The following is a 13,949-nucleotide window of genomic DNA, read 5'->3' as shown; positions in this document are numbered from 1 at the left end:
CAGGGGAATCTGGAGCTGGGAGGAATAGTCTTGTTTAAAGGAACAGTGTCCTCCAATCAGGCAGTTTCCCAGCCTGCTGAGTTGGAGATCATTCAAACAGCTTGCTGACAGGGTTGGTATTTTATTTGCCTCTTCATGGCATCCTCCCCAGTAAAAACATTTTTAACAAACCCACATACCTGTTAATTTGAAATTTACTGTAAGAAATGTGCACACCCTGAAATTGTAACTCTGTAACTAATCAGAGCTTTTTGTTTCTTGTAGCCTTCTGCACTGGGTATCTAGAGTTATTGCTATAACCGCAGCCATCTTGTGAGGGTTTTTAGAAAAATAGTTCGAAACAAACCTGTCAGTTGTAAGATTTTTCAGGATCTCTCTCCCTGGGCTTTGGGGCAGGGAAGGGAGATGTGGGGTGATCTGTGTGGCTGGTAACTGGGGGTGCTGTGGGTGGTTATGATGGTATTTGAAATGTATTGGGGTATAGAGCTCTGGGCAGGTGCCTTTTGGAAATAAAGGGAGGGAGGAGAGAGTGTCACTCTGAAGTCTCCTCACAGTGCTGCCTGTCAGCAACCTGAGTCTCACGGGCCCTCTGCCTTCTCCTTGGATACCTCACTCAGCACATAGCAGCCCAGTTGTCTTTCCGCCTTCGCTTTCGAGGGACTGATCTGTCTAACAATGGGGATGTGACTCTGGGTATGCTGGTCACTAGGTTTATAAAGACTTGTCTCTTCAAATACTGCAGTCTGTAGTTTTAATCCCCAACCCTGAGTGATAGCTGTCCTGAGTAACTGGCTGTAATAGGCAAATAGCATGAAGCCCTATTGTACTTAGCTCTGACAGTTCCTAGATGACTCTGGAGAAGATGGTGCTGATGAAGGCTGCTATCAGTGCTTAATAGCAAACAGGAGTCTGGTGTGATCAAGGGATGTGGACTCAGAATTGGAAGGGCTGGGAGCAGTAACCTGCATCATGTATGTTCAGAAATCAGTCCCTACTGGGCATGCACATGCCTTTCACCCTTCCCTTCCCTTCCTCTGCACTCCAGTCAGACATTTGACCCTTCTGTCTCCGTAGGTGTGTGTGGTTGGGAATGAGCCCTCTGATGTGTTGCTGGAATCTTTGCAGCCAGCTCTGGGAGTGATTTTCTCTCTCTATTGTTTCACCAAGCAGAACGTGTCTCACTTACGGTAAGTGGCAAAACTCTTCTGCTAGGTAAAGTGGTAACACCTGGCACACAGCTCTGTATCCTAGGGTGGGGGAATCCTCCCTGCTTGGTGCCCAGCTGTAAAAGACAGAGAAATCAGTGCCTTATTGTTGCGCAGAGATGGAAGTGTCCAGAGGACACTCCTGTGCAAAGCTTGCAGCCCCAAGGAGTTTAGATTCAAACTCACCCCGACTATGAATGTCAGACACACACAGCAGACCAGAACCGCCCCCAGGCTTGCCATGGTAAAATACAGTGCTCGTCTGGTAGATCAGAAACTAGTACTTTGAAGTGGTGACAAGTCTGCTAGGGGCTAGGGATCAGCCATTAATCAGTTCACTGTCTGGCCTATGTGGAACTGAGTAGGAAGGAGGGATCGTGGTTGCCCAGGGACAGCAGAAAGCTGTGTGTGTGTGAGGCGAGGGGCTTGGCTGGGTGTGGGGTGTTTTTTGTGCAGGTGGGATTTAGGGACAGGGAAAACTTTAAATAAATTCCAGTATATGGACCTGCTTTTGTCGTTGTGCTCCACTGGCTGTTTGAAGTAAAGGTCATTTGTTTTCCATTTGAGCTGATTTCCTTCTTCCCGGAGGTGCACAGGACCTGTTCCTCTCCTAGCCATTGTAGCTTTGTACACACTGAGCTCTTTGTTGAGTTCTTCCACCCCTGGAGTAGCACCAGTACTATGTGGGCAGCAAGAGTGCAGACCAGCTGCTGGTGTGTTTGCCACTTTCCTCTCGGCCTGCTCCAAGCAGGGTTGGACAACAGTTTGATAAACACGTTGCCAGGAGGTTTACTCAAGCCCTTCCATCATTACTAATACTGGGAGGGGAACAAGGGCTTTGACAAAAAGCTCTGTGGAGAGACAGCCTTTGCCTGCAGAAAGACATAATTAATAATTTCAAAGGTGCAGGGGCAACCATCGTAAAAGAATGAAAACAACAAACTAAACCAGCTGCAGGGAGAGTGGGGCTTCCAGGGCACTGGATCTTTCCCAGAATTCAGCAAGCGTAACCAAACGGCAGCTGCCCAGCACTGGTCAATCTTCCAGAATCTGGCACCGTCATGAAACAGCTGCTGGAGCTCATCCAGTCATTACTGAGTTACAGGCTATCTGTCACCTCAGTCTCTTCCCAATTTCCTCCTCTGATGCCTTGGCTCAGGAATAGCTCTGTTCACTGAATGGGGCTACAGGCAGGCTTCAGGCACAGAAGCCACTAATCCCACGAGTCAAGTATCAGAGGGGTAACCGTGTTAGTCTGGATCTGTAAAAGCAGCAGAGAGTCCTGTGGCACCTTATAGACTAACAGACGTTTTGGAGCATGAGCTTTCGTGGGTGAATACCCACTTTGTCAGATGCAAGATTCCACAAGGAGTCTGTGTAGAGGTGGTCTTTATTGTGCATATCCACTTTCATTCACACGGTCAGGCTTATCCATTCGTTGCTGGGTTGAAATCTTTAACGACCCAGATCCTTCTGCATCTGAACTGTGGAGGAGCAGAAGCCATTGTGATGCATTGCAGCTGCCTTATAAGCGCACATAAAGAACTGTCACCTCCCTGGGGTTTACTGTATCTGTGAGACTGCACAGAAGGAACCTTCCAAGGTGTGTCTGTGGTCACCTGCCATCTTCCTGGTGCCACCAGGTCGCTCTGATGGTGTTTGCTGTGTATTGGAGCTCACAAAACATCATTGTGACATTGCTCCAGGTGTCTGTTACAAGGCAACATGCCAATGGTAGAAGATGGACTCTGTCATGGCCTCTCTTTCTTGACAGTTCACCATGCCAGGAGATTTTATTATGGGTCTTGGAGAAGTCAGAGAGAAAGGTGGCGCTCTCCATCCTGGAAGGGTTTGCAGGCCTGGGTAGAACCATGCAGTTTCTCCATCCGCTGTACCAGTTTCAAATAGCTGGTGGAGGTGGTGCCGTGATCACTGTCAAAGAGACCATCAGGTAAGAGACTATGTTGTGACACACTGCATTAGCAGCCTTACACACACTGCCTTGCGTGCCTTCAATTGTCGTCATTCAACATCTCGGGCTGTTTTATGGCTCAGCCAGTAAGGGGTGCCCATGCAAAGTTCCACAACATGCGCAGAATATGAAAATGGCAGGGTTCAAGATGTTGTCGGGGATTCTGTAATCCCTGTGAGTGTCACCACAGGGCAGGGATGGACGATGGACTTGGACTTTACAGGCAAACTGAGCCAAACATTGCTGGACTAATGAGGTGTGAAGTTGGACCAGACTTTTAGCCCTGATACACCTACAAAACCAGTAATAAAATTCATGGTTGGCTTTTATTAGCATTATTAATTTCTTCTTGGGAGCCCTTTGGCCTGAGGCTGGATGGCTCAGGGGACTGAGAATAGGAAATGGCCTTTCATTCCTGAATCACTGGTTCAAATTCTGACCAGACTGGTAGTGTCTGACATCATCACAGCCTAATACAGGGGTGGCCAATCTGTGGCTCCAGAACCACATGCCGCTCTTCAGAAGTTAATATGCGGCTCCTTGTATAGGCACCGACTCCGGGGCTGGAGCTACAGGTGCCAACTTTCCAATGAGCTGGGTGGGGGTTGCTCACTGCTCAACCCCTGGCTCTGCCACAGGCCCTGCCCCCTCTCCACCCCTTCCCACCCCCTCCCCTGAGCCTGCTGCTGTGTCCTTGCTCCTCCCCCGAACCTCCTGTGCACCATGAAACAGCTGATTGGGAGATGCAGGGAGGAAGGGGAAGGCACTAATCAGTGGGGCTGCCGGTGGGTTGGGGGGAGCAGATACGGGGGCTGCTGACATGTTGCTGTGGCTCTTTGGCAATGTACATTGGTAAATTCTGGCTCCTTCTCAGGCTCAGGTTGGCCAACCCTGGTCTAATGGCTGATAAGTTACGTGTGTGAAATGAATGGAGTGGACATCTGGCACCATCAGCATGGTACTAATTGACCCTCTTGTTGACATCCTCTGTAGATTGAATGAACCATAGTGACTGAACTCCCCCAGTGCTCCTGGAGATGGTCCCTCCAGGATAGGGTCAGGCATGTTGGTGCCTGGCGTTACATGGCAATTGCCCATGCGCTGTCTGCTTTGAGGGTAAATGGAATACTGCAGGCTCCAGCACTGTCCAGACAGAGCCTATCACCAGCTTGGGGCATGTATCTACGAGCCAGCATTACCTGGTGGAAAGAACCAGGAACTCCTGCTTTGTCACTGGCCTACTCTGTAAGCAAGTTTGGAGTTGTCTGCACTCACTGAGGGGGTTACTAAATACAACTGAGAACTCTTCCTGGAAGTGTTTGGCACTGCTCCTTGATGTCAGTAGGAGAGTGTAGCTTGCTGGAGTTACCTGCTGGATCTGGAGCATGGGTTCACACCCCAGCCCTCTCCCTCACAGGAACATGGACAAGGCTCTGGCATACAGCAGCAGATTAGGGATTCTTCTGGGAGGGAGGTCGTATAATGCTGTTGATCAAAGAGAAGGCAGGCAGACCATCCTGTTGGGGGCACACCTTCAGCAGTCTGTGGTCTCTCCCATTGGGGTTGGGAGTGATTTTCATGCTTGTTTGAGTCTTAAAACCAGATCCCTGACTGCTGACTAGCTTAAACAGCACCTGGAGTGGGCTAGGCAGTGGGGGCCACTGTTGACCATTAGAGCCCTGCATGCTTCTTACATGAATAGGGACCTTAGACCTGGTGCCCAGGCAAAATTCCATCTTCAAATAACATTGTCTCTGAAAAAGTTTCCCTGCCATTTCTGTTGGATACGGTATTCTCTGCTTCCTGTCATGAACCGGGGTGTAGCACTGCTGTGTGCTGGCTGCTGCATCTTAATGGGGAGATGAAAGGATGCCCCTGTGGAAGTGTTCTGGAAATCCCTACAGCGCATGGGGATGATATATGCCAGGGAAATGTTCTTGCCAGGAGTAGTTCAAAAACCAACACCAGAGAGACTCTGGGTGGGTTCCTGTCGGGTGAAACGTTGGCTGCATTTCAGTGATGAGGAGGAGGCCCTCTACCAGAAGGTCTCGTCGGAGCAGTGGCAGATGGAGCAGTTGGTGGGCCTGTTAACTCACTGCCAGAAGAGCGGCTTAGCTGGAGACTTCTTCATCTGCTGTTTAAAGGTAAGAAGCCACAGCCTGTTAGCAGCCTGTGCTGGGTGCAAGGGTCCAGGAAGTGCCTTGCATTCCCAGAGGGTTAACTTTCACATGCCTGATGGTTCCATGCCTCTACAGGTATAGGGTAGCTATATCTCGCGACAGTTCCAGCACCAAGCCCTGAGGAGGCGCATGGAGTCCTCAGTCTGTGAAAGGGTTAACCCTTGTTCTGAGAACAGGAACATGTCTGAAGTTGAATGGTGGGATTTAGGCTGTGGGTAATGCCTACCTTTGCAGACTGCCACTTCCTTGGCTTTCGAGAAGGAAAGGCATTTCCCCAGCTCCCTGCCCCATGTTTCCTTTTCTTCCTGCAGCTTCGTATCCAGCCTAATCACCGCCATGTTTGCTAGGGCTGGGCCAGGCTTTGCTCTGCTCTGCTGCCGGGCAGAGTGTATAATCCATGTCCTGCTAGCCCGCTTTGGGGTTGGTTACGGCCCTTCTTCTGTGCACAGAGGGCTGCGCTTCCTTGTCTGGGCCTCTTTCAATGGCAACCAGAAGAGCTCATTCTGTGTATGGATGGGAAGGGGCACTGGCAGCACAGGGGCACGTCTGTGTGAAGCAAGTGGGGTGCCCAGGCCACACAGCTCACCACCAGGAAGCCCTTCTCAAAGTGTGCAGCGGATGTTCCCGTTCATTTTATAAGTCAGGAAATATACAGTTAAAATCTAGTTTGCTAGAGGTCAAAGGGTCTCTGGTGTGTCTGAGGCAAGCACCAAAGCAAATGGGCAAGCAAGACCCTGGCAGGTTACAGCCCTAAAGTGACCATCCTTAGGGGAATCTTTTAGTGTTCCTTCCCCTGATACGTGCTAGAAGATCACCCTGCAGCATTTGGGCCAGTGGTAGCAGTATGAGGAGAGGGGTGGGAGATCCCGGGCCTGGATAACAGAACCAGCATGAGATCCCTTTGGAAAGCTTGGGCTTTAGGAAAATGGCTGGAGAAGAATCCCCAAGGCCTTAGTGCAGATCAACCTGCCTCCCGGCACCTGGATGAAGATTCTGGGCTAGGGTGAGGATGGCAGCAAAGGTTGGAGGCCTATAGCTACTATAGTAGAATCAGCTGCTCTGTGATACTGATGTGCTCTTTAAATCTGACCTTGTTCTTGGACGTTTGCTGCTGGCCAGTTTCCAGCTGGGTGCCCCCAGCTGTGTGGATGGGGCTGTCATTGCCGGTGGCCCAGCGACCTATTTCCTGTATTTAGCTCTGTTTCTGACTGTGCCGTGCACTCCCTTCCCCGACAGGAGCTGACTCACGTGGCTGCAAAGGATGATTCTGGCTCGGATGCTGTTCCCCTCTCCTGTGAGAGTCTGGTGGAGCTGGAGCAATACCACAGTCAGCATCTTGTGGGGCAGAAGAAGAAGCTGCTTGTTCTGCAGCTGGTGGCCATGCTGTGTGAGCGCGTCTCAGACACAGTGTTCACAGACATTGTCCAGGTAGGTCCTGGCAGAGCCCATGGGCATGGCACTGGCAACAGCACTGCACATGGGAAATACCATCTGACTTGAGGCTCACAGAACAACCCTCAGGTGGGTCCTGTATAAGTCTTGGTCTGCAGAGTGTGACATGAAGTCAGACGTGGCTACTGCCTTTCCGTTGACTGACTCCCATGCACTGAGGTGAGGGTGCAGTGAGGAGCGGTGTTCCCTGTGTGACTGCAGGGGAGAATAGCCTGAAATCTCAGAGACTTCTGCTTGGGAAAATGAGACAGCAAAAGTTCTGAGCTTCCCACAGCCAGCACTTCTACACCAGTCACTGGTGGGCACCCTGCTGGAAGAGGCTGGGGCTGAGTATCTAGAGCAGTGGTTCTCAACTTCTTTTTTCATTTGTGGACCCCTACAAGATTTCGAATGCAGGTGTGGACCCCTTTGGAAATCGTAGACATAGTCTGCGGACCCCAGGTTGAGAACCACTGACCATGGGGACCTTGCCATACTTGGTGCTCATGTCCCATTTCCAACAGCACCTTCTCCTGGGCTAAGCAGAGTGCCAATACTTTTCTCCAGCTCCTTGTTCCCAGAGCCTGCTGACCTTCCATTTGCAGTTTGAACAATATTGGGAGAATTCAGAAGCTCCTGTGTTACTCAAACTGTGGAGGTGATTTGAGCTGCTGTTCAGGGATGGAAGGAGCTCCAGATTGGTTGAAATGTGATGTGGTGACCAGATACCCTCTGCCCTCTTGCCGTGGGGCCCCCATTGGGAGCTACTCCAAAGAAGGTTACTCTGAATTGAACCCCCTGCGTGAAGTATGAATAGCCGCTAGTCTTCCATCCCCAGCACAAATCAGCACTCGGGTGCTCCATGCCGGCTCTGCACCAGCCGTTAAATGAGCCTCTTTCCAGAGTTGTGCTGCAGCAGTGTTGCTGGTGGACAAACAAAGAAGTGAACCGGAAGAGTTATATTAATGTTGAGCTCCATTAGAAATGCAGGAAGCTAAGGGAAGATCAAAGGTTTGGGCTGCCAAATGGCGAAGGCCAAAGCCAGTCGGGCAGGAAATGTGTTTGTGATTTTAAAGCTTCTTGCAGAGAGTTGTGAAACATGGGAAAAAATATCTGATCCTATTCTTGACTGCAGACTTGGCATGGAGCGCGTGAGGTCTAATCCCCTGGCCTTGTCTTACTCTGCCTAATTGGGGAGCGCTTTGAACAGATGAAATGTGCCTAGAGAAGGAATAATTGTTGGAGGCTGGAAACCCTGCAGTGTGTTTCTGGAAAAGACCAATTATTCTTTATTCGCGGAATACTCCAAACGATGCAAAGTGCTGTGGTGAGAGTGGAGAAGGGCACAGTCCGTGCCACAGAGCACTTGCAGTCAAAGACAGCCTGCCGAAAAGGGGAGGGAGCAGGATTGTCTCAATGAACGTATTTGATCCATGCTGAACTCCTGCTTTGCCGTTTGACCCTGTAGCTAGCCCGCAGCTTTGATGTGTGCTGGTGTTAATCTAACCCTGTTTTACTGAGCTTTCTAATTGGTCCTTACAGGATATTTTAAACCCAGTCCTTTCTTAATATTTTGCACTCTTTAACCCCTACCCAGTCTATATTTACCTAGTTAATATTTCAAGCCCTCACTTTTTCCTAATATATTTGAACCCTTAATCCTCCTCTGTCATCCCTTCCAACAGTGATCAGGTGATGAGTCCAGTGCTCTTTGCTTCTGAGAACCTCCTCCGTCCTTGCCCACTTCCAACCCTTTCGCTCTGCACAAACCTCTAGTCACCTGCAGAGACTGGCAGTTTGCTTAGCTCAGGTCAGAAAGGGGTAGCTCCCGGGGGCTGCTAACATACTGCTCCCTGGAGACCTTGCAGGACTCCTGCTCTCGCAGAGGCCTGCTAATGAAGGCAGTGTGCTGCTGCATTATCGTCATCCAGGGACTGTGAAGGGCTGTAGTAAAGAAGCAAAGAAACATGCTGCTTCCCTTGGAGTAAAGGACTTGGAAAGCCTTGACCGAAGCCAAGCCACTGTTGCTGTTTATAGCCCAGTCTATCAGTGTGTGCTTTTTAAGGAGTTTCTAGCTAGGCTTTGGGCTAAAACCTGCTATGTATGACTCACGCGGGGGATGTGAGTGTTGTATTTTAAGTATCAAGTTTCAGAAATATCAGTTTTTTGTCTCAGGTTTAAAGGACTTGAGGGAGGGGGAAGGCCTGTTGGTTTGGCTGCAGCCTTGCATTCCTGGTGCTGACAGCCAAGTCTGCTTGTTAAAATTAAAATGGCCAGAACGTTGAGGCATAATATTGCTTTTCATAGTGAAGAAAATTAGACAGGCCAAGCTCATAATATATGAGCAGCTACTGGGGATTCATATCTCCAGAAATACTTCAAATTTGCTAAAAGTATCTCTCAAACTCCTGTGGCTTCCTGGTGCCCACCAAGTGAGTTTATAAATAAATTAAGCAAAGCCACGCTGTCTCCTCTTCCTCTGGAACTCCCAGCATGTCCGGCACTGGGAGCTCTTTGGGGCAGGAACTGTCTATTTCTGTTTATGGTACAACACTGAGCACGGTGTGAGTGCCAAACAAAGAATCAAGTTCCGCTTCCAAGTAAATACGTCTTTTTCTGGCTCCCCTGGTAGAGGACCAGAGCTCCTGTAGTGTGCAGTGTACTGCAGCGAGCCCATAGGGGGTGCAATACCATGGGTGCGGTGACTGAACGATCATTGTGTCTCTAGCTGGAATGATGTGATCTTTCTTTTTCTTCTGTTCCCTAAACTCCCTTCCTTTGGCAGGTGGTGGAATTTGTGGCAGTTACCTTGCAGCGGGCATGTGCAAATCTTGCCCAGGGTCCAGAGGGCACTGTGGAAGCACAGACTCTGAGCATGTCCATGGGACTAGTGGCTGCCATGCTAAGAGGGGCAGTGCAGGTAAGCCAGGACACAATGGGATGTGTGCATGTGATCTGAATTCATGAAAGGGCCTCTGGAGCCCCTGGCTAGCAGTGCAGGCGGTTCTGGCATATGCATGACAGCCTGTGCATGGGCTGAGATGCAACACTAGAATTGCTGGAACTGGATGGTTAGTTTAGATCAGATCATATTGAAATTTTGAAAATAGAGTTCCTTTCCACTCCTGTGCCTTGCCCCTTGGTACAGACATGGTTTCCCTTCACCAGAATGACTCTTAGGCTGTGGTTTGGATACTACAATGCTCCCGTCCCTTCTCTCTCCCCCACGTCTGCTGACTTCTGTCTGAGAGTGATGCCAAGAAAATGATTCATGCCATTACATCAACTAGAGTGGGCTAGTGTGTAATGTGCGAAGGATGTAGCTGTGTTGTAACAAAGGGACCAGATGATTCACAATTGAGCTGTCTACCTGTTGCTATTTAAGCAGCACCTTTGCTCAAGAGGTTACACTTGTACCTGTTTTGGAAGCATTTTCACGCCATCATGCAAGTCGTTGCATGGCTTGGATCCTACTTCATTTCGCAGCCTCTTCCTCCTTCAGTTTGTTCATTTAACCAAGGTCTCTTTATAATGTGGTGTGTTTCTAACAAAAAACCCACCAAACTCTAAATCTGTGAACAGACCCAGTGAAGGCACATGGCCTGGGTGCATATTTAGTCAAACTACTACACTTCTCCTTTAGTTTAGTTCTGTAAATCTTCTAAAGTATGAAGAGGATAGTGATCCTGCATGTGCCTTGTAAGGTACACAGGAGGGAGGCGCTCTGGGACACACCTTAGAGGTTTTGCTGCTGGGGAAGGCAGAAAATATTTTCCCTAGCTACACAACTCTTAAAGCATAAGGGAGAATAGGGCCCTGTCTTGGGACTCCTAGGGTCCAGGGGACAGGTTGTTCTGGTAATATTTTGCCACTTAGTTCCAGATTATGGAGTTTACATGTACTTTGCATGCCAGCAGCTTCCAAGTCATAGAGAATCAACTTGCTCCTGACATGAGTTTTTTCTCTAAAGTAAAGAAACCTAGGACATGGCATACAAAAAATTCTGCACAGCTCAGTGCTCACAAGTCATGAAGTACCAGTTAGTTTCATGCAGAATCCGGACTCTACCACCAGGTATAGGTGATCTGAGTTTCTACGTGATCACATTGTATTCCTTAAATATTCATGTTTTTAGTCTGAGATGCTCACGTGTAGCATCTTGTAAGTGCATTACTCTGTATATGTCTGTCAGTCCCTGAAAGTCACTTACATGAAAAGTACACAATAAATTAAACTGATAGGACATCTTACCAATTAAGCAGACATGGGAATAATAGTGAACATTTGCTGAGCACCTAAGTTTGCAGCTAAATTCACTTTCTGGTCAACTGGCTCATTTTCTGAATAATACCAAAGAAGGCTGATCTGCTGGTGGAAAAGAGAATTTGTTGCATCTGTTTGCTCACAAGTTACTAAAATAATTAACGGAAGAGGAGACCCTTTCAGTGAAAACATTCTGGACTGTCTTGACAGTGAAGTTAGTAGAAGTGTGAAAAAATGGTATGTGGTCTCGTGTGAAAAGCAGTGGAACTCTTGAATGAAGCTATGTTAGTTCAGCAGTAGCCTGTGATCATGTGATTAATGACTGTATCATGCTACATGTGCACAAGGGGAAGACAGAAAGTCCATTCTCCACTCTGCCAAGTCCCAGCATTTTAGGTTGTCAGTGGGACTGGGTGGGAGCATGGATCAGTGTTCACGTTGCAGTGCCCAGCCCAGACTGGGGAAGCTGATGATGCAACCAGCAGACCAAATTTGGTGATGAATCCTGCTCACGTGCAGCCTGAGGCACGTTGGGCATATGCTAAGAAGTAGGACTGGGTATTTAATATTGACTTTTTGGTTGTGTGCGTGGGGTTAAACTGATAGCTAAATGTGGGGCTGGGAAGGAATTTTGCCCAGGGCCTGGCAGGGTTTTACCTTCCTCTGAACCACTGCCTGGGAGTGTTCCACTCGCATAAGGTGGGCATGTACCACGATGGATTTCTTTCCCTTCTGGTTGCAGGGGAGCCTAGAGCACTGCGGGCCATCATCCCTAGCTATGATCTAAACCAGCCAAACACCATGTGTGAACTCGAGCAGAAGCTGACTCTCTGCCCTTTCTGGTTTTCTTTCTCACCTAGACTCCTGCTTTCCTTTTGGGGTCTTCTCATTGATCAGCTGCGCCTTACCTCCTTCCTCTGGCATGAGCAACACCTCCTCAGATACAGAGAATGTGCATTCTAGGTCTGTGCCCCTGACCCGCAGCAGATGAAGTAGTGGAGCAGGGCTCCACACTTGTACATGGGCCCACTCCTAAGTCAGACCTGATTCTCACTAGCTCATATCCGCTCACTAGCCATTGTCAATGGAAGCAACTTAATGTGTGCAAATCAATTGAACGAGAAAGGTTTCCCAGGGCAGATGGTGGTTGACATCAGACATTTAGATTAACATTTAGTGTCCTGCAAATCTATGGGTATTCGCTTTATATCTGCATCTGCGGACCATTTTTGAAAATTTTGTATCCATGCAGGACTCTGTGTATTGTCTCAAATGGCCACCACAGAGGATATTTATCTTGGTTTTCAGTTAAGTGTTTTGCACAATTTTGCCAAAATATCTTCTGAAGCCACTGGCAAACCATCAGCTTCACTACTCAAGTCTTTGCTTTCCCAGATCTAATGACTGAATTTTGAAACTGTCGGTTCCAGAATGTTAGAGAGACAGGGTGGGTGAGGTAATATCTTCTATTAGACCAACTTCTGTTGGTGAGAGGGACAAGCTTTCGAGCTCTGTATAAGCTCGTAAGCTTGTCTCTCTCGCCAACAGAAGTTGGTCCAGTAAAATATATTACCTCTCTCACCTTCTCTCTGATTTTTGAAATGCAGTTCAGTGCAAGAACTTCTTTTCATCCTCCCCCATGTCCTGATACACGCTGCTAGCAAAACCCCGCAATGCCTCTTGCAGATCTGACACATTGCTGCAGCTTCAGAGGGAACTTCTACCCAGCGACATTCTTGAGTAGCTTAGGCACAGTGCATTCCCCCCGGTAAAAGGGAGCTTGGGAGGAGCGTGCAGAGGACAGCTTTGTGATCTACCCTTGTGTTGCTGAACCCCGCGGTTCTCTCATGCCTGCCTGCCCCGTCCTGCACATGTCCTTTGTGAGGTTGTAGTTCTTGTGCTCCTCCTGCTGGCGCTTTGCCAGAGCAAGGCAGGTCAATCAGTGCTGCTCATTAAACAAGGAAGTAAATGAAAAATGCACCTTAATCTCTGCAACCTTGAGAGAAAATATTTGTCAAATGGGAAAGGACACCATTGGTGCAGCAGAGAGTGAAAACCAAAGTAGGTGTGAGAGCCCTGCTCCCCGAGTCTCCCCAGCATCTGAGATGCTAAAATCCCAGGCATTGACAATGCAGCCTTATTTGGAAGGTGTTGAAGTCTCATGATTTCAGCATCGGGATTCGGAGTTTGGATTTCTGTGTTCAGTCCCTAGCTCTTCTCCGGACTTGTTGCGTGGTGCTGGATGAGTCACCTGACTGTGCAGGAGCTCAGTTTCCCAACCAGAAGAAAGTGGATAATGTTTATTTTCCCATCTCTAAAGGGAGCTATGGAGCCTGATTCATCCAGTCAGTCCTGAAGCTCAAACATTACTGATGCCAAACGGGCATTCCATGCACATGGGCTCTGCTGCAGGAGGCTCTTTGGGAGATCCGAAGATGGTCTGTCTCCTGCTAGCTTGTTGATTAGGGTGTGCAATCATGCGTATTGGGAGGGCATGTTTCCTCTTCTGAGGAGTGATAGGTTTCTTGAGCCTCTTGGAGATCCCTGACCCAATAGTAGAGTTTTAGAGCCAAGCAGGCATCTCCGGTATGGACTAGAGGCAGTACTGGGATTGGCACTGGTGGTGGAGACAGGGGATTGGCCCAGTCGTGGAAGTTGTGACGCAATCCTTTGGAATTGATATAAGACTTTTGCTGCCTCCCCCCTGCTCCTGCCCTCCAAAGTCTTCTCCCGTCCTAGTTTCTTTTACGGTGCTGTGTGCTAAATCCAGGACATTGCCACTTGGTTTATTTTGTCACACACAGAGCAATTTTCCCCTCAAGTAGCGTCTTCACCCTTTGTTGAGGTCCTTTCAATGGATCTGTTGAGGTGTTGGCTACAGCAGAGGCACTTGGTCCA

The 13,949-nt window shown here is 48.8% G+C and overlaps 2 protein-coding genes across 2 annotated transcripts in view; both read left to right on the top strand.

The window, feature by feature from the left end:
• UTP4 (UTP4 small subunit processome component) overlaps positions 1-13,949 on the top strand; it is a 113,290-nt gene that overhangs the window by 8,335 nt on the left and 91,006 nt on the right. The window lies entirely within an intron of this gene.
• TANGO6 (transport and golgi organization 6 homolog) overlaps positions 1-13,949 on the top strand; it is an 87,029-nt gene that overhangs the window by 26,974 nt on the left and 46,106 nt on the right. The window contains 5 exon segments of the mRNA XM_050922237.1: positions 1,075-1,187; positions 2,980-3,156; positions 5,195-5,321; positions 6,594-6,785; positions 9,574-9,708. Of these exon segments, the coding sequence (XP_050778194.1) occupies positions 1,075-1,187; positions 2,980-3,156; positions 5,195-5,321; positions 6,594-6,785; positions 9,574-9,708 (744 nt within the window).

This window comes from Gopherus flavomarginatus, chromosome 14, assembly GCF_025201925.1.
Source record: "Gopherus flavomarginatus isolate rGopFla2 chromosome 14, rGopFla2.mat.asm, whole genome shotgun sequence".
Taxonomy (NCBI): Eukaryota; Metazoa; Chordata; order Testudines; family Testudinidae; genus Gopherus; species Gopherus flavomarginatus.
The sequence above is the reverse complement of the archived record's forward strand: the minus strand, read 5'-3'. Positions and strand labels throughout refer to the sequence as shown.